The sequence below is a fragment of the Athene cunicularia genome (genome assembly GCF_003259725.1).
Source record: "Athene cunicularia isolate RWA chromosome 1 unlocalized genomic scaffold, athCun1 chr1_part1, whole genome shotgun sequence".
Lineage (NCBI taxonomy): Eukaryota > Metazoa > Chordata > Aves > Strigiformes > Strigidae > Athene > Athene cunicularia.
This window is the reverse complement of record NW_020799091.1, coordinates 76,390,959-76,412,099: the sequence shown is the minus strand read 5'-3', so window position 1 is coordinate 76,412,099 and position 21,141 is coordinate 76,390,959. Positions and strand designations below refer to the sequence as shown.

General features: G+C 34.6%; 1 protein-coding gene across 7 annotated transcripts in view; it reads left to right on the top strand.

Annotated features, from left to right (window-relative positions):
* Window positions 1–18,586, top strand: part of PNPLA4 (patatin like phospholipase domain containing 4) — a 22,214-nt gene extending 3,628 nt beyond the window's left edge. For 3 of the 7 annotated variants that reach the window (XM_026853714.1, XM_026853723.1, XM_026853705.1), the window contains 6 exons: window positions 4,514–4,698; window positions 8,702–8,796; window positions 8,972–9,107; window positions 10,996–11,061; window positions 15,694–15,846; window positions 17,760–18,586. In XM_026853714.1, coding sequence (XP_026709515.1) covers window positions 4,514–4,698; window positions 8,702–8,796; window positions 8,972–9,107; window positions 10,996–11,061; window positions 15,694–15,846; window positions 17,760–17,891 — 767 coding nt within the window. In that variant the 3' untranslated portion in view covers window positions 17,892–18,586. Of the gene's footprint in view, window positions 1–695; window positions 840–878; window positions 1,096–4,513; window positions 4,699–8,701; window positions 8,797–8,971; window positions 9,108–10,995; window positions 11,062–15,693; window positions 15,847–17,759 lie in introns of those variants that run through there. The other 4 variants (XM_026853743.1, XM_026853752.1, XM_026853733.1 and 1 more) reach the window with 4 other exon arrangements.
* The last annotated feature ends 2,555 nt before the right edge of the window (window positions 18,587–21,141 follow it).

Genomic DNA, 21,141 nt, shown 5'->3' with positions numbered 1-21,141 from the left:
CCTGTATATTTTTAGTCACCAGTGATATTTTTTTTTTTTCTGATGTGAGAATCTTTTAAATAGAACTCATAGGTCTGTATTTATTCTTGAATGCTCCTGCAGTACCTGTAGAGTTGTGAGATTGAACAGCCCCAGTGTCCTTCTAGTTTCTTCTTGTACTTTTCTTATCCATCTGGTTTTTCTTTTAGACAACAGAAGCATACCTATCCCTTTAACCACTTCAAATCTTTATGTTTTGAAATTTGCCTACCATGTAAGTTGACAACATTTTTAAAAAGCAGTGTCAAAGGCATTTGCTTTGCCCTGTTTACATCAGATCAATATAGTGTGTGCACTGTCCAGCTGATGTACTTCTGCATCTTTTTAAGGTTCATTGATATTTTTTCTTAAGGTATGCCAATATGATAACTTTGAGTGGATAATATCTTTATGGTCAGAATGCACATTAAACCCTCTAGGAATGTTTGTTCTGAACTCTTGTGGAACAGGTGTTTCATACCATTTTTAAGACAGCAAGATTTCTGCTGTTTGTTCAAGCAGCTGAAAAAATGTTCTGTGTCCAGATGTCACTGTGCTTCTATTTCTGGAACTCTGTAAGAAATTGGCAGGGAATAGTTATACTGTAGACTTAATTAAATTTCTCTGTTTGTTCTCTTGGGAGTTGTTATAACCCTACTATTCTTTTTGATCAAAAGAGCAGTGATCTACCAGATCATCAAAGCAAAAGATATTTGAATCACACTGTCTCTGAAATACACCATTCTAAATTGCAAATCAAGTGTTGCCATGGCATATTTGCAAGAATCAAAAGAAATGGGAAAGTTTATATTCTTATAAAAGTGAGTATCTTGGATTCCTTTTTCTTGCTTTTCTGATTTTACAGGACATTCCTCTAATGAATGCTTTCTTATCTTTTCCTCTTACTCAGAGATTCCTTTGCAAGGTGAAACAACATTGCTTAATTGCATCTGTCAAGCAGATGGTTCATTATAGAGCCATGATTTTTATTCATCTGTAGCATCTTTGTAGATTAAGTGCTTTGTTACAGATTTGTTGTAAGAGGCCTTCAGTTCAATGTACAGAACCTCCTTGCAGGTAGATTCGTTGTTCTGAATGCAGATGTTAATGTTCTGTTATTTCTTCTCTATAATGCTGATTATTTGCAATACTCTACTGATCTTAACATTCTGAACAAATGAACAAATACCTGATTGTTCCACCCAGCAGCAGATACTAGTTATCACTTAGGAGCTAAACATTGCATGATTTTTAAATTAACAACTGGATAAAGCCCTGCTCAACCTGATTTGATCTGATAGCTGAGCCTGTTTTGAACAGAAAAAGTTGGGCAAGATACCTCCTGAATTATTCTATGATTCAGTGATTTTATTTTTTTTTTCCCCTCATTATTTACCCACTTGTGGGGTTGTTACATCTTTGGGCAAACCCCATTTCTCAGTTGCGCAGCTTGATGTAACCATTAGATCTGTCATCTGAACATGAATGTCATCTGCTAGTTAATGTTTCTACTAAAGTATTTTTAAATTTAATGTATTTGTGATATATACGCAATATAGACCTGGGAACTGATCCTAATTAATAAAAATGTAGTGCTTGATAACACACCCATGCTGTTGCTACTTTTGTTTTGAAGTTCTCTTGGGGAATCTGTAAAACTGTGCTGTATTTCATGCCATACAAGTCCAGTCTATCAAGTCCTTAACTGCTTTTTGGGTTGCATTCATTTAATCTTTTTGGACCTGAAATTATTCAACTCTTGAGTATGAGACTGGTAGCATTCTTTAACAGTATTCCTTTACTTGCAGTCGTAGTGCTCTTTTCTCTTTTTGCCATGTTCATCTCTCACAGAATCCTTCTGTCATTCAAGAAGCTGATGTGAATGCTCATTCATTAATCTCTTTCTGTCTCTTGGGTAGGGGAATGAAGAAGGAGGGAGGGAAGTATGGGACCTAAGTGTTACAAAATTAACTCTCATCAAAGAGTGAATGTCATGTATCCAGATACTCAGGAGAGCAGTGGTTACTCACAGTATTTGATAATTAGATAGGACTAAAGCTCATGGAAGAAAATAAAATTTACCCATGAAGTCTTTTAAGAGAAGGCACAGACATCTGACTTTAGTCAGTACATTTTCAGCAGTTTTTGATCTGAGATTCAAATCATCTCTTCAGTTTGCATAACCTCCTTTTCTCTTCTTGATTTAGAGGAAATGTACCAGACAGTTCTTTGTACAACGCAGTGTGATTGTTTTTTGTATTTGTAAGGATTTTTTCTTTTTAAAAAAACTAAATTTTCTTGCTGTAACTATGCTTTAGATATTCTTTTTAGTTTTCATCTTTTTCTGAACATCTAAATATTGTCCAGCAGGGAGTGATATACCTTTTAGAACACTTTGTTGATGAACTTTGCAGAATGTTTAGAAGATGGGTATATACATGCATATAAGCATACATATGCTTGCTTTTATTTACAGAACCTTATTGTTTTACACTTGTGTTTCTGAGTTACATTTCTTAGGTCCCTTAGACTTAATTCTTGGGATTTGTGCACCCTTATTTTGCTTGTTTATTTTCTGACCAATCAACTACATAAATGTAGTCATTATGTCATGTAATGTTTCGCATTAATAGTGTCTTGAGCCTGAAATCTCTTTTGGACAAAAATGGGAGTTAATTCTTCCATGCTTGCATTTCTTCCTAGTTAATAATGCAGTTGCTTTAACCAACTTCACCCTGCTGTCGGTGTGTCCTGTGATGCAAATGCATCTTTGCTCAGTGATTTGTAGAAGGCATGGAAACACCTGCAGCATTTGGTCAAACTCATGAGTTTCACTACCTGAAAAGAAGCCATCATGGCATCTTACTTGGAAGTTTGTTTAATTTTCATGCACTCTACAAAAAAAAAAAATAATCTTCAAAGTAGAGTTGTGTTTGTTCTTTTCCAGTAGAATTTTGAGTAAACTTTTTTATCTTCTATGCAGTACAATGATTTATCTTTAAAAGATCCTTTCTTTTAAAAAGTAGTAACAAGATTTATCATTTGCTTCACTGCAAATGCCTTTTTCTCACTGACACAGCAAGAGCCAACCTCACACCCTTTCTATGCAAATATGTTAGGTATGTTACAGTTATTCCCACTTACAAGTGGATATGCAAGCATTTCCCATGTAAAGGGGGTGAATCACAGTTGATTAATTTATGATAGTGTAGTATTTTAGCAGAATGGCTGATGGACCAAACAGTATGCCCTGGCATTATAAGATGTGCTTGCTTTCTGTTTTCTTTTTTAAAGAAAATATTAAACCTGGTTAGACCCATTCATGGTCTGATTTTAATCATGTTATGGGTAAAGCAGTTGAGTTTACTTATCTAGTGGTTTTGAAAGCTGTTTCTTATCTTTCACGTTATTCCCATTTCCAAGCTGAAGAGGCAATTTAAACCAAAATCTGTTGCTGTACATGTTTGCCTCTCTTCATCAGATTATTTCCAAAAGGAACATCTCATCAGCTATGTCATTAAGAACCAGAAATATCAAGTATATTCCTGAGGGTACTGATTTTTTTTTTTAGTCCCATTCATATTGAGACATACCTAAATATACTAGGAATTTATTTTTAATTCAATACTAAAATGATCTTTACAGTATCTTGTATAGCTATACAGTATAATCTGTGCAATATCTTATTCTCATAATTGTAGTTATTTTCAGAAACAGAAGAGCTAGTAAAATGCACAGCCTTATGTTTTGTTTTGGTTTTTAATAAACCACCCCTAACAATCTCCGTTTATGCTTCCCGTTTGTGATTTTTGTTAGTGTTAAAATCTGTCCTGGATACCTTCAGTGTGTGTGTGTGTTTTCATGAATTTTGTGCTTTGTATTTTACTTTGATTTTTTTTATTTCCTCCTTATTTTAATAGTGACAACAATATGTTGTGTGTTTTTCTTTTCTAAATAAGAAATTAAATAGGAATGTGTCTATTAATGATTACTAATAATACTAGTAAACAAATGAGTTCCAAAGGTGAAGGAAAAAAAATTCCTTTCTTAGAGAATTATATTGGGTTCAAGACTCTGTGTGTGTAAGGGGAGTATGATGACACAGTAGCCAGCAGCTGTGTAATTAATTTGATTTTACTTTAGGTGGATAACTGTTCCAACAGCATTCTTTTATCACTTTTGGATAGCTACTTTCTGTTTGTATGTCTTTGACAAATTAGATGAAAATGTGCAGTTAAGTTGTATATGGATATATTTATTGATTGAAAAAGGGATTTGTGCTAAGGAGTATTTTAGAGTTGTTTTCAATTTTGGAGATGTTAAACTAACTGCTACTTGTTTGATGTATTTGGTAATCAAAAGTTTTTACTGTTCTTAAATAAACTGCTTTTTGTTATGTAGATATAGTTTATTATGTGTTCTGTGCCAAAAGATGTATAGTATAAGATAAAATTAACTGATCCTTTTTCTAACTGTGAAACTTTTATTTCCACAGCAAAAATGAAACATATAAATCTGTCATTTGCAGCCTGTGGTTTTCTGGGTATTTACCACTTGGGGGCAGCAGCTGCTTTTTACAGTCATGGTAAGAAGTTACTGAAAGTTGTGAAAGCTTTTGCGGGAGCTTCTGCGGGATCACTGGCTGCCACTGTCTTATTAGCTGTACCAGAAAATATAGAGGTAAATTAATAAACTCGTAGGTATAGGACATGATCATTTGCAAGGATATTTTTGATATAATCATCTACCACTTTATTTTAGAAAAATATTTTGGTTCTTTTTCTTCTTGCTTGTGAAGGAACAGGACTCGTATATATTTTCATTAACAAAATTTGTGACTCATGGGCAAAAATGGTTATAAAGCAAATACTACTTTATTAAAAAAAAAATCTGTCATATGAACTTTATATTTTAAGCTATGTAAGTATTTATTTAACATCTGTGAATGTTGAGTTTCATGCAACCAGTGATACTTTAATATACCAAAGTGTATATGCACTTAATCACTGTTCATTACCAAGCTAATACTTGTTTCCTTGGCTAGAGGTAGGCTTTGTTAAGCAAATGCATTACACCATCCTTTCATCCTTTTGCGTAAGGAGATGAAAATGGTAAATGGAGTCTATCTTCATAAAGCTGAAGAACACCACACACTGGCTCAAATGTTTTCCTTGCTGTCTGTGCTCTATTAGAAAAGGTGGCTTGCGTACTTCCTTTAGAGTCAGTACAGTTCAGGATGTAACAGCAGTAGCCCCACTGCGAGCCAGGAGGGATTAACTCTCACAGCATTCTGTTCTGACATGGTGCATACATACATTATTTTTCTTCAGAGATGCCATTCTTTTCTCACCATGGTGTCATGTAGAGACAGCAAAGTTACATTCAAAGACTACTCTATTACAGGTTCTGTGGGAGAGCATTAGCTTTTCTTCAGGTTTGTTTGTTTGTTTTTCCCCATAGGTAAAGGCTGCTTTGCCCTTCTGAAGTGACTGTAGTGACTTTGTTTTAATATATGGAGAGGACTAGACCTTGCCAAAATGTTAATATTTCATTAATATTTCGAAGTATAATAAACAGCATTGTTGTGCGGGAAAAAGAGGATGTTAGATTTTTGTTCTAAGTACAGTTATAGTTTTCAGTCCAGTGAGCATCAGGTAGCTTTCTCCAGGCCTTGTTCATTAAAACTTTCACTGCATTTAATTCAAATAATAGTCCCAGCCAATACCACACTTTGCTACTGATCTTTCTGTCTGTTTGTTTCTGCTGGGATATGAACTTAGCTTGTGGAGTTCACTGTACTTCTGTTGCTTTCAGCAGTAAGTTCTTCCCTGGCTTCTTTCCATGCCCCTCCTCCCCCCAGGTGCATTCTTTATATGATGTGGTATTAGTCAAGTTCCATTCTGTTGTGAAGAGTACCTTACTGTTGTAGGGTGCTCAGGTGTTTGTCCTTTTCTGCAGCCTCTGACTAGTAGCTCAGTTTCAATCTTGCCTGGTATAATGCATACCTCTGACTTCAATTTCCTCTGTGGTGAACAGAGGAGCTAGCCTTTTCTTAGCCCAAGGAAGTTTTTCTGCTTATTGTAGGCTCTGGGTATGAGCATTTGTTCCCAGCCTGGTCCAGTTTGCAAAGATCTTTGTAAGTAAAAATATTAGAGTAGTTTTGGGGTTTTTTTTGTTTGGGGAAACTAAACCTATATTACATTGACTCTGATGGATTTTTTTTTTTTCCTTGAAAATATGTCAGTTTATTACAAAATGAACACTGTTTCATGAACTTTTTGGTTGTTTGGGGTTTTTTTAATTTACTTTTTAGTCATTATGTTATGTTGTTGAAATGGAAAATTGAGAGCTGTTTTTTGGGGGGAATAATTATTCCTAATTCTTACAGAATTTAGTAAAGGCAGTGTTGTGTACTGAATAGAGTGAACTTTCGTATCAGGATAACTGTATTATTATCTCTATAACATTTCTAACTTGAAATATTTTGTATACACAAATATAACTTTTACATAATTTCTTTGTCCTACCCCCAGAGATGACTGTTAGGCAAGATATAATTAGGACTTTCTCCATCTCCTCTGAAAGCTCGCATACAACCTTATCTTGGACAGAATGTAACACTGAGAATTTGTGGTTTTGATTGTTGCTGTTCTAGTATGACAGTTTGCAAATGTCCTTCTGTTGTATCTTGGATCTTTGTCACTGTTGAAAAGGCAAGGGACTTGACAATTCTAGGGAGGCTTATAGAGTTATAGGTAAGTACCTATTTATTTCAAATCATTTGATCATTTTTAATACCAATCTTGCTTAACTTAGTCAAGTAGTTACAATTTCTAAATGTGTACTCAGTCACTGTTTAAAATTTAGATGGATTGTTTAAAGCTTCTAGCACTAAAATTATAAACAATTCATAGCTGTAAGAAGTTGTCCCTTTTGGCAGCAAGAATTAAGATTCTAGGTTATGGTCTGTTCTTAGTACTTGCAATATGGAAGGTAGTTTTCTGTCACTAACCTAATTTTGGATTTATCCAGCTCCCTGTTACTCTTAGCTCGTCATCACATTATTAAAGCATCTTAGATATAAAGATCATAGTTCTGAGGTTCTTCTATGTAGGGCTTTGTGGGTTTCTTTTCCATTTAGAAAGAAGTGTCTGAATGTCCCTCTTTCCAGCTGATTGACTACAGAAGCCTAACTGTTTAATATAGAATAATTTCAAGACTTGATGCATATAACTAGTTTTATGTTTTTGAATCGGCTTGGAACTGGCAATGGCAAGTACTTCGTAGAGTAAAGGTGCGAATCTAACCTATGTGAAATTAATTACCACAAATCTTTACACTGATTGTTGCTTTAAGAGGTATGAACCTCTTAACATTTTTGATACATTGATTCAAAAGCCATATAAAGTGGGTCCAAGAACTACATTTCTATCTTTTGCTTAGGTGAGTGCTCTGTTGTACAGATGATGTGAGGAAGTTAAACTGCTTCAGTCTTCTTGCTCCTGATCTCATACTAATGCTCTCCCCAACTCTTTCCTGGTTTTCTTTCCACTGAATCCTGTACCCTCCTCAGTAGGGCACATTCACTTCTCTTTTTTTCCTTTTTTTTTTTCTTTTTTCTCTTCCTAATCACATCAATTGTTTTTGTTAACTAGCAACTAGTGACTAGCTTCCTTCAGGAAGCTAATAAGCCAGGAACCCCATACTATCTACAGACATATGTTCTACTCTGTCAACATTTGTTTATATAGATGAATATTGATATAATTATTGAGCACCAATTTCAGAAAGTTGCATAAGAGTGGATTTAGCTTTTTCCCGAGTCCCTAAAATGATTAGAGAAATCTGCATGTAAGGATAAAAAAGGAATATAAATACTGACTAGGGAGTCTTAAGCATTCAGAATCTTAATTAGTTGTTTCAGAATCTTTTTGCTAAAAAGTAAATATTACTGATTTCTTTACTCTCCTTTTGGAGTTCTTATGGCTCACACTTCAAGCTGTTTTTCTGCAATCGTTAACTCTAGGCATTTCAGCTAGCGTCACAGGTTCTCTGTGCAATTGCATCTGTTGCCTGCTTTTCAACAGTGTCTTTTCTTCCTGTGTCATCCATCATAGTATTCCATTCATTAAATACTTCCATAGTATTGTATTCATTAAATATGTGTATTTGTTACTAGCATTTTTGCATTAGTGAGGAGAAATTGTAATATCGTAATTTTTTAATGCTTATAGGCATCTTAAGGTACTTGTGTTTGGTTTTAGTACTGAAGTAGTCTTTAAAATAAAAGGTGACTTTACACTTGAAATACAGATGATCATTCTTGTAATGGCTTCTTCTAATGGATTGGAAAACATTATTTAGCAGTGTAATATATAGAAAAGTGGCTTTTAACTTACCTTGAGTAAGTGGTATTCTTGTAGGGGTTTGATGTTTTTTCTGTGGTTGGTTGGTTTTTTTTATTGGGGAACTTGTTTTTTTACAAATTATTTCTTGTAAAAGGATCGGTGTTTGGTTACACATATCTTGTTAGAAACCAAGCACATATGAGAAAATACTTCAGTTTGATCTTACACCTCTCTCTTGATTAAAGCTTTAGCTTCTAGTATGTTTTAGTTACCACAGTTGAACATACATCTCATAACTAAAACATCCTTAACAGTGAATTTTTTTTAATTTCCAGAAGTGTAAGCAGTTTGCCTATGGATTTGCAGAGGAAGTTAGAAAATTGGACTTCGGTGCTATAACGCCTGGTTATGATTTTATGAAAACGCTTAGGTATCTAAATGCATCTGTAAGATCATTTCTGTGTGAAGCTCTCTAAATAAAAATGGAGAGTGTGCATGTTTTTTTCTATACCGTAAGAATCTCACTCGTTTCTTTCACTCCTCACATATTTGCAAGCTTTTAAAATAATGACGGTGAATAATATTTAGCATTTTTTTTACTCTAGGGAAGGCATAGAGTCTATTCTTCCTTCTAATGCTCATGAGATAGCTGAGAACCGGCTCTATGTGTCAGTCACTAACACCAAAAATGGGGAAAATCACTTGGTTTCAAATTTTGCCTCCAGGGAGGACCTCATTAAGGTAACGAAGTTTAGTATTGCTGCTTTAAATAAAAATGCTTGAGTTTCTTCAAGGCTTAGGAGTATGTTATTAGCTGTACAAGAAATCCCTGTTTTGCTCAAGTAATCGCTTATATTAGCAGTGATGCTACAGCTATAACATAAGCAATGGAAGCAGAATTTGATCCTACAGTTTCACAAATTTTGCTAAAATTTATTTTGTGTGTGTTTCCTTCATCTGTTTTTAAAATACTACCTTGTAGGCAAAGTGTGTTTAGAAAGTAACAGGGTAACTAATGGTTACAGTAGATGAGAGTGAAATAGAGAATCTCCAAATTTTGTAACAAATTTTGAATGTTTTTAGGCCTCTTACTTCACTGATACCATTTATATTATTTTTCATCACAAAAGAAAGTAAAGGAAAGGAAGTTCAGGAAAAGTAAAATCCAACACATTTTACAGGTCCTTCTGTGGAATAGAAATATTGTAATGTTAAGTACCATATATAAATTGTATTTTAACTGTTGCTGGAAAGCATATGTTTTACTGCCCATCTCTTCTTTTGAATGCCACTTTTTAAAATTTGGATCAGGATTGTGTACCTAAGCTGATATGAAATGGTAGGAGTAACTCAGATGCATGTAAGGCAAATGTTCTTTCTGGTAATTGATCATATCTTAGTAGAGCACATCATAAGATATTGCAAAATAAGGGAGGACATAGAATTAGAAAATCCTTCTTTCCTTGTCCTTGTGGATGCTTAGAATAAATAAGAGCTTCTTTATAATTAACACTTAAAGAAAAAAATCACATTTGTTAACAAAATCTAAAAGTATACATTGGAAGCTTGCCTTCAAAGTATAATTTTTTAAAATCTTGACCCTGTCATATTCTACATGGTAAATCAGTTCTCAAAATTTATAGGAATTAATCATGCAAAGATAATTATGCAAAAAGTCTGTCTCAAATTATGCACTGTTATTTCTAGCTATAGTAGCCAGCAGTGACAAGCATGGAGATTAATACTCTGTATACTTGTGGTTGGGTTTTTTTAGTGCAATCTTCTAACCCGAAGACAATTAAAAGCATCAAAATGACCTTGTAAATACATATATTTTATTAGTTTTTCAGTAGTTCTTTCAATGACTTAACCATTTCTGTTCTTTTGTCCCATATACTAGCAGTAGAATGGGTTGGAATAATAACATTCTAAATAATTGCTTACTGGAATACATTCACATTGTCTGTTCTTTCAGTGCATCTTGTAATAACATGTTTTTGTGCATGCCTTCAGTTATGCACGTATCATTTAGGCTGCAGTCTGAACGCAGGTGGCTGCCATGGTAGCATGAAGGGTAAGGTGGGTTAGGTTATTTAACTGTACTTTGCCTGGACATGATCTGCTGTATCCCAAGGCATAGATGAAGATACTGCCAAGCAAACAGTGCATTTATAACAGCAAAACTTCTGTACCCTCTGCCAGAAATCTTTCAGCTCCCATATGCAATTAGTTTCAATGTGTAGCAAGTCTTACTGTTCTGAAGTTTTTCATAATGGCTGAACTGAATATATGTTGCTACAGTTTTTTTCTTTTACCATGCCCAGTGGATGTGTAGAGGCAGGTAATCTCCCACTTCTGAAATAGACTTTACATATGTGAAGACAATCATCATGTACTAGTGTTCCTAGCCTTGCAGTTCTTAAGCTAGACATGAGGGGGAAGAGAGGCATGATTTGTATGTTTGTGAGGGAGCTGGACACAGAACACTTGTATTTAGTTTGGACAGGTGGGAGCACTTAATTACTAGTATATTACTTCATATAAATATGTATAAAAATTTGTATTGGTTCAGGATTTGTTGCATTTTCTTCAATTTTGTTCTCTATTCTTTCTGCTTTCTTTTCTCTAGGTCCTGCTAGCAAGTAGTTTTATACCAGTATATGCAGGAATTAAGCCAGTAGAATATAAAGGAGAGGTAATTTTTCAATAGTTAACAATTATTTTTGTGTGTGTGTGTGTGTGTGTAAGAGCATTCTTCATTTATGATGTAATTATTTTATCCTAAGGGAAGGCAACTGCAGTACTATGTTTTGTCAAATAGTTCTTTTTTCTGTTGATACTGTAGATTAACGTTGTGAAAGATGACATGATTTTTTTTCACGTATTTCAAAAATTGTGGCTGCTGAGACTGAAATGATCTCTGTAGCATAAAGCTGTTTCCTAAAGATAATGTCTAACGCTTGCCATGAGAAGCAGCTTCTAGTAAAGATGCTTCTCACGACAAGCTGTTTACCAACTCTAAACTGGTTTTTGCAATTTAAAGGACCACCATTCTGCTTTTCGGTTTAATGGAAGGAGTAAGGGAGACCTTGGCAGATAGGTACTCCACCAGCATCCAATGTGGGTTTACGTATGTGTTGTTCTCATGTTCTGTACAGAATTACATGCTACTGGCATGTAGGTACCTTCAAATCTCTTACCTCTGGACAAGCATTAAAGGATAATTTTTTTTATTTTCCCCCCCCATAGCACACAGCTACGAAATTTTCAGGGGTGTACACTGATAGAATAAAACCTTTTCAGAGTTGCCTGTATTTCATTTAGCTTCAAGAACTACTTTTATCTTTCTTACATAAATATATAAGCAATATAGGAATAATTTTGACTGTATAGTCTGGTCATAATTACTGGAAGCATGAAAATTTCTTTCTTACTGAGAAATACTACATGATACTTTTTCCTTTATTTCCTCACATGGGTCCAAATGCTGCCTTTAGAATATCTATAATCCTCACAGCCACCCCGACAAAAAAAAACAAACCACAAAACCATTTGCATTTATCTCTAGCAAGAGGGAGTTGAAGTTTGTTATGTCAGAAAGCTTGTCAGCTTTAGAATTATGTGTACAGTGATACATACCAGTTAAAATGTTTGAAGGCTTTAAATCAGTATTGCCTGACTGAGTTAAATGGAGACTGCTTGCCACTTCCCTGGTGTCTTGAAATTTTGTTGATTGGAGTCTTTATACGTTGTTTATGCAGCTCAAAGGACATATATGGATATTTTAGCTTCATTCTGCCATTAGTTCAAGGGAAGGAAGTGTCATTAAATTTCTTGCCATGTTCTTTCAATTAAGAAATTGAAAGGTTGGCTCAGAGTTTTGTCCAAATTTATTTAAAAACCATTCGATTGGATGAACACTGCTATTACAATGTGTATAGGTATTGTAGTATTTACCGAAACACCTCTTTCTAGTGGACTTTTTAAATTCCTGCCTAAGTTTTTACATTCAAAAGTAAAATCGGTGAATGTTTTGCACAAGCTGGTTCTTCCTTTAATTGAAAGCTCCTTAACCCCAAAGTTTCTTACTATTCTCCTTGAGATTCAGAAAATGCAGTTTCTGGGAATGGGGTTGCTTTCATTTAATGTTATTTGTTGGAATGATTAATTCTGCATATCTGCACTGAATTTTTCTCATACTCTGTAAAAAGTACATCTGTGGTTCGGGGATTATTTTTTTTTTTTAAGAAAACTGTTGCCTGTAAATGTGTGTGACTTCTGTTCTTTAGTCCAAAACATTAAGAACAAAAACTGTAGGATCTCTCTTTCAATAGTATTTCCTTGTTTTGGAATAGTGGGTAATGAGGATATGTGGATAATAGGAGCCCTAAAGCATACATTGGAGAGCCAGATACATGGCATGTAACCCCATGATCCAGACATGATAAGCACTGAAGTTGGTAAGATGGATTGGATATTGATTTGACTCTTCCAGGCCACCTATCATATTAGCATTGTATTTAAAGTTTCCTGAAAGCTTTACTGTAACAGACCAATGTTTTGTCTGTCTGCATTTATTCTAGTTCCAGGGAGTAAATTCCTTAGGCCATGTGGTCCATGGCATCATGGAATCAAGCTTACTCCTTGCTAGTTGCTCAAGTCTAGTGGCCTTACCTGTGCTTCAGAACAGTTAATTTGGATCTTCTCTGGGCTACATATGTCACCTGCATATATATCACCAGGTCATCTGGGAGTGTTTTTAAAACATGTTTCAGTATGTTATCTGAGGTAAATGGTGCATGATATGTAAGGAAGTATGGCGTACTTTTGTTGGAATAGTATCAGAAAATAGCTAAACCTGTTGCTAGCCTGTCCATACTGCCTATAGAGAGTGAACCCTAGGGTAAACTGTTTGCAGCATTACACTTTAGTTTTCTTTTTAGGAAAAATAATTTTTGGGAAATATTTGGCTCACACTGGCTTGCATACCTGTAATATACATGATTGGAGGCTAGACTTTTGAAGTGAATAAGCTAAACTGCATGGCAGCATCAATACAACATCAGTCTGTTCATAGTATGCTTTCTTCTGGTTTGATGAGCCTAAAAATAATCTGAAGGAAAAAGGAATCTAAAATAACATCTGAGAATTTATAGTCTGTTAATGGCCTTAATCAGATTGGACTGGTTTATACCTGGGTTGGGGATAAGGTGCCCTTGGACTAGATTTCCAGTAACATCAGGGCAAACTTGCTCCATGTGAAATTATCTTTCTTTGAGTTGGTTTGGTGTCCTCTGAATCTCTGGCAAGGTTAATCGTTAAGCCAGATAAAGATCTGCAGATGATTGCGTTGACTGTATCTGATGACTTTGTGTCACTGTAGTTCTCTTACAGAGCAGCTTTGTAAAAATCATCTACTGGTAAATGGGTTGATTATGTTTGGTTCAGCCCACATCTTCAATTTCATTGTCTGGTTTGGTTTTCATTGCATATTATATCAGAACTTTGTCTTTGCACCATACTTCCAAAAGAGAAACTGGTTCAGAAGTTACCAGGTAATTGTCTCATCATCTAAGAAGCATGTTTCAAGAAATAGATTAAAAGAAGCTGGGACATTACATCTCTTTATTTGGAACATGTAAATGTTTTGGGTTTTTTTTTACCTAGGTAAGAGGGACTGTGGAGCTAAAATATTTTTGACTGAGAAGCGTTTTTTTCGAAATGCTTGAAAGAAAATTCAATGACACAGGGCACTTTGGCCAGGAGTATTAGAATCTACCAAAGATAGTGCTTAATAAACAGTATTGCCATTGCCTTGGTAAATGTTTTGATTTTCAAATAAAGATTGAACTTACATAGAGGAGAGGGGAAAAACCTAAATAATCAGAATTTTTAAAGTGAGAGAACTTTTAAGTGGTAAAATCCTAAGCTAGACTTGTGAAAGACATTAACAATGTCATCTGTTACAGTGTCTTTGACGTGGCTTAGACAGGGACTCTGCAGTTCTTTTCACTGTAGGAAACACAATGAAAAGCTACTTAGTACTCCAAGGAACACTGCATAGAAATCAATAATAAATGACTATTTATAGACATACACAAAAAAAGCATAGCATTGATGTTAGAAGTTTTAACATATGTTGCAGCTTTGCTCACAGTTATCACAGCAGTAATGTAAAGGAATTGAAGAAATCAGAAAGATACCTTTAAATGGGTTTGGAATTTTAATATTTTTGGTCTCATTTTCTAAGGCAAAACAATCTCAGTCCTAAGCATTGAGAATGACAATTGAGAATTATAATTAGCAAAGAAGAAAGCACTTTTACAGCACAACTCAAATAAGATGTAAATACCTACTTTAGGGTAAGGAGAATCATGTGATAGAAGTGTTTTCTGTTCGGTGATTACAAAGGAAGTGTAGCATGACTAACTGACTCTAGATGTATAAAGTTTGGTGAGAGGTGTCTGATCACCAGACCTCATGTATGATGTCAGTGAATGCATCTAGCCAGTACACTGATGCTGAGTTTTGGCTTATGCATGTAAACACAGGAAGAAATATGAATGTATAAAATATATTGGCAAGAGATGTGACAGCTGTCCCTGCTTATACTGGAATAGAATTTGGCTAAGGTGCCTGTAAAAATGAGTCTCGTTCACCTAGACTGCCTTTAGAGCCAAGAAATATGTGGGGCTCTGCAAGAAATTAATTGGTTTCTTTTGTTTTTCTTCCGTATTCTTTCCTATACTCAAGACTTGCAGCAGACTTGATGTATGTTCCCTCTTAGGTGCCGTAGTTTTTCAGCTCCCTCCCACCTTTCCCCTCCACTTTCCAGCTATTGCTGTCTTGGGTTGTGTATGTAAGAAAACTGGAAGCTCTGGAAAAAATAGAGAGACGTCATGTTTGGTTTAGCTTGTGCAGTCAGATTGTCAAGCTCCTAGTTTCAACGCAAGTAATGTTTTAGAGGAGTATACATTATCTGGTATGGTTCACCTGTAATATTAACATTCTTTTCATGTATGTATTGAGAAAAATTCTGTATGGGGCATTTTATTATTAGATTTACAAGCCTCACCAGTAGCTTGGTAAATATGTGTGTACTATATTTACACATTATATCAAATGCTTATTGATTAAACACTCTGTACATTGTCAGTTCCTTGATTTTTATGTCTGATACTCGAGCTTAGTTGTAGTTATTTTGAGAAGGAAACTTGTGACTTTTCTTGAGGGTGGGGTGGAGGAGGCAGGGACAGGAAGAATTAAATATTCAGTTATGATCATGCTGTACTAAGGTTATTTTGAAAATATTTCTGTTTTCCAATAGAAGTGGGTTGATGGTGGCCTTACTAATGGCCTTCCTATCTTGCCTGTTGGAAGAACAGTGACGATTTCTCCTTTCAGCGGTCGATTAGATATCTGTCCACAAGACAAAGGACGTGTGGATCTTTACGTTAAATTTGCAAAACAAGATATAATGGTAAGTTGCTTGTTTATAAAATAAGTTCAGAAGAAGAAAATGTTGTGCAGTTAAGGTTATGCTTATTTTTAAGTATCTATTTTGTGCTTATATATCAGTTTAAGTAATGTTTTGGCATTTTCTGTTTTGCAAATGGAGGGTAAACTTTCTCTTAAACACAATGGAAGGAAAATGTAAAATAAAGAAGAAAGGTTGGAAAGCATTGATGTAGTACAAAATCAAGCAAATTATCACAGCCTATTAAGTGTAAATAATCTAGACTTTCTTTAAGTATCATCTGTATTTGGGTAAGAAGAGTGTTCACAGAAAAAAAAGTAAACAAAAACTTCAGGAGAGGGAAACTCCAGAACATCCCTTCATACTTACTGAAATCAGCTGTTCTAACTGAATTTAAAACACAAGTTTAAGTCATACAATTGAAATGGTATACAGTGACTTGTCACCTCATTGCTCAAGAGAGCTTGTGAGCATTTGTGACCACAGTGCTTTTCCAGAAGTTAGTTTGTTACAAGTTACAGAAACATTTCTGTGTATTGAAATATAAGCTAAGACTGATTTTTATGGTGTCCTTTTCATCACTGACATTTTTGGTTTTGCAAGCTTTGTCTCACAGACTTTAACCACAGTATTGCTTCCTTTGACATGATGAAAGACAATACTGAATAGTGGTAAACCTGTCAACAAAACTGCATTAGAAAGAAAAAATAGTGACAATAATTGGTACTTTTTAAAAGTTTCTTTTAGGTAGTTATTAATGTTTTCTTAATTTTAATACAATTAGTGTTGTGTAACGTCACCCTAATTTGGACTAATTTCTGAATCTTTATAATGTTTCCCATAGAGAATTTAAACATGATAGTGCTTCGTAAATGATCATGAAGTATGAGATACTTGATTTAATATATACTGAAAAAATATGCAATTACTTACTGTGTATTTCTTGTTGTGATTTGTATTTAATATCTAGTGTTTCTAGAGGAGGAAAAAGCTGGTGATTAGATAGAAAATTAATTGCAAAGTTACGTTGCTGCTTCTTAAGTGCAGACTTATGCAGTATTTTAGGCAATATTTTAATCTATTCCATTTAAAGCACCTTTAGCTTTTAGAGCTGTAAAAATGTACAGTAAGAATACTTTTTTTTTTAGAAATATTGTAATCTGCATAAAATCAAGAGTTATATATCTTCATTTACGTATATTGGAACTTGAACAGTTTTCTGTCTCTGAAACTCCTCTATTAGTGTCAGAATTTGAATAATTGCTTATTTCAAATAATGATGATTTTGATATTGTTTTGCAAAGTTCTGTATAATAATGCAGCTAAAGTATTAATCATGTGAAGTGTTCGGAACATTAGTAACTAATTATATTTTTAATTTTGTTGTAAACAATAATGTCTCTATTCAAGAACAGAGTTCTGAAATCTTTTTAAACCATCAAAGTGACCACTTGAGATGCTGAGTAGTTCTTATTTTGTTGGTAATACAAGCTACATTTATACACATAAGTTAAACATTGCCTGGGAATGTTCCCAAGAATGTGGTTGTTTGCACTAGTAAGCTGTCAAAATATTTCCTTGCACAAGTTTAGCATGTGCCAGCTGCCACTTTGCCAGACAGGTCCGGGAATGTTTCCAAAGTTAAAATGTTTCAGAAACTTTGGGCAGTTTAACAGGCAGACAGTCTGTCTTGGAGGCTGTGAGTTTAACAGCGTTATGCAGACGGTTTGTGCCAGTTTGTCTTGGCGCTCAGCAGCGTACCTGGACATGGTTACTTTTCTGGTGTAGACATAGCCATGCTGGTCTTTTGGTTTCACATATGTTACATGAAACAGATGACAGAACAGATAGCAACACCGTCAAGTCTAGGTAAGTTGCTTTAATAAACTAATTCATAGTTTCTCACTCTGTTGCAGCTCTCTCTGGCCAACCTAGTAAGACTTAATCAAGCTTTGTTCCCACCAAACCAGGAGAAAATGGAATTGTTGTACCAAAATGGATTTGACGACACTGTACACTTTTTACTGAAAGAAAACTGGTTTGAATAGATGGCACACAGAAAATTAACAAAACCTGATATCTGTCAAAACACAGCTACAGGCATCATAGAGAATTTCAGGGATTGCTGTCCCAATTCCTGTTCATGAAAATAAAAATTCCAATGAGATTCCATCTGCTTCCACTGGGAAAGTATCAGCTGCACTCCAAAGACCTGTGTAAACATGCCAGAATGGGAATTGTACTTGCCTGGTATTTGTCTTGCTTTGAGGAGGTTCAAGCTAAACTTGCTTGAACTCAGTGTTTTGCTTCAGCTGAGGACTGGAGTGTGGGGTTTATAAAAACCTCGTGTAGTCACAATTACAGGAATTTGGAAAAGTCTCTTTCAGTGTTATTTGAGAGACAAGTCGACATTGTATCATGAGAAATTGCAATCTGTAATGTTCCCTTAATAATTGTGCATACTAATTGGATGCTTGCAATATTGCTGATCTAATATGTATCTTGCAGTTTTCTAGGGGACTTGAATACTTAGCACTATCCCTAAGAAATTAAATATTTGCACTCTTATTCTTATGTATGTATTTTTTAAAAACTAAAAGTTCTTGCCATTTTCAGTGAATGTGGTCTTCTAAAATTTGAAATACTAGTTGAAATTTGTAAAAGAAGTGTAATGTTTGAACGTAAAAATATCTTGTAAAGAAGTGTGTAAGACATTGTTATATTAATTATGTTTTCCACTAAAATTGAATAAATATATTTTCTTGAAACTTTTATCATGAGCTTATTTATAACTTTCTTTGAGTGCTGTAACAACCTGATTATCTGAAAAGAACCCAGTCTGTTGAAGAGAAGTTGAAGTGAGTCAGCAGGTAATGAACTCAGACTTTCCTGTATCTTACTGTTTTACTATTCACCTTGCATTGACTACCTTAAGTGCAAGTTCAGGATTTTCAGTCTTAATGCCTAAATGCTAAAATCCACAACTGTTTATTTAAAAGCAAACATTGTTTTTTAAGTTGATTTCTCAATGCTTAAAAAAAAAGTGGAGATTTTGTTAAACATGTATGAAATTATAGAATACCCCAAAACTGACAGAAAATCTGTGGAGGTAAGAAATAAGATTAAAAAAAAATTTACTATAGCTGTTTGAAAGCCTCTTCAGCACATAACCACCAGGTTTATATTCATATGTAGATCATATCACATTGGGATTCATGTGGCAGGGATTGAATTATTACTGTTACAGATAATGAAAGAATTAAAAATGATGATGTAAAGCACCTTTTGTTGTAGAATGGCAGCTCTTTCTAGATGCATGAGGTTCTGTATAGATTGAAAACAGGATAGCTTGCATGATTTCCAGATCTGTAGGACAGCATTTTTTGCATGTAAAACTGAAATTCCCTTTGTGCTACCAAGGCACCTGTGCCTGGCTCACTTGCATACTCATTTACACCAGAGGATAACTGGTGTAAATGAATAGAAATAGTAGATAATGCTATTAAGAAATTCTCATCTTTCACACCGATCTGCTGTTGCCTAAGTCTCTGATTCAATGGTAATACCTGTTTTGGCACACTGGTGGAAACTTGAAACAGCTCTTTTTCAGTGTTCTGGGGGCTTGGAGTTACTCAGAAGCTTTCAGAAGCTACATTTTTAATCAGCTACCTTTCTGAGCAATAATAGCACTGTATGTATTTAGCGAGCCTGTACAAAGCTTGTTTATGTGGACACAGTTTTTTAAGAGCTGCTTTTAAAGGGGAAGGTTATTAAATGCGAAGTTCATTTACTGATGATGCATGTTGCTTTTGAGCATCAACACTATCAGAGTTTGCAATGCTCTTTAATCCACAAAAATCTGACTTTTTTGTCAGCATGTATTAATGTCATCAACAGGAACATACTGGGGATTCATGTTTACTGAGCCCTAAGAGCCACAGGTAATGTCAAGTGCTTCAGAAATTGAACTACAAAGGTTTGATAGGATAATACAAGTTTTTTTAGGAAGAATAAAATAGTGTTAATGCAGACATGACATGTAGAAGTGTTCACTGTGATAAGAGAAAGTAAGGGTTTCTTTATGTTGGTCCATAAAAGTTGAATGAGAACAGAAGTCTGTTCAGTCATAACACTAGTGTTCAGAGTGGATACTGCTGCATGTATAGCAAGACTCAAGATTATTCAGCAATCTCTTTTGTCAAAACAAACCACAACAAAATATATGAATTTGTAATTTTAAGAATACTTCTTAAAGGGTAAGTTCTGTTAAGGGGGTTTCAGGTATAGTCCTTGTGTGGCTGAAAGCAGACCCTGCACTTGTCAGAATTTCATCTTCTCATGGACTTGCTACACAAATAAGCTGCATAACTTAAAAAAAAAACGTTAACATCTTTAAAGGCTGAGGGAAATGAAACTTTCTAAAATGCATACCTATTTTATACCATGATGCTCATGATAAGTGGTTGCAGTGAAGGCAGTTGCAAACAGTACTTTTTTTTTTTTTTTTTTTTTTTTTTTTCTACCTCTGCTAGCTGTATTGACTGGGAAACCGTTATTTTGGGGTTTTTTTTTAACTCTGATTTCATAAATTGTTTTGAAAATCATTAGTACAGGCGCAGTCAAATCTAGAAGATGAGACAAGGTAATACTTTATCCTGAGGATTAACATAATTTTATGGTAAAGCACAATGTTAATATATCTATTCTGGTATTACTTCAGATTATGCTATGGATATGCTAAGGTATTTTTTAATACTAAAATATTCCATACAGAAGTATATTTAAATAGGCAAGACATACAAATTCTAAGATGTTATTAAGAATAGTTCGTTTCTGTACTGAATCTGTATCTTTCCCTCCTGGTCTGTAGATGTTAAGGAGTGTTTTAGGCAGCACAGATTCTTCTATACTGAAATATTTTTAATGATTTTAGGAAACGAGTCTGAGATCCTGTTTTATTCCAGATATGTGATCTACATGATGGGTTTTTGTCTCACATGATTTAGGTATTGTTTTGTCAGGGAGTAATTTTTTCTCAAATCATTTCATATTTCCCTAGAGAATAGATGTGTTTGAGAATGTAAGCTGTATGTAAGTACTGTTCCTCCTCTAGTCAGATCAGTTACCACCATTTTTTTCATATGCCACAAAGTAATGGGAAATCTGAAACATATTTTTCCTAATCAGTCTTGGGTAATTACAAGGGAGAGAACTTGTGCAACTGTAACTGTACTAGGGAAAGAGAGAAGCATTAAGAAAATTGTTTTTCATATTTGGGAATTGGACAGCTGTGTAAGA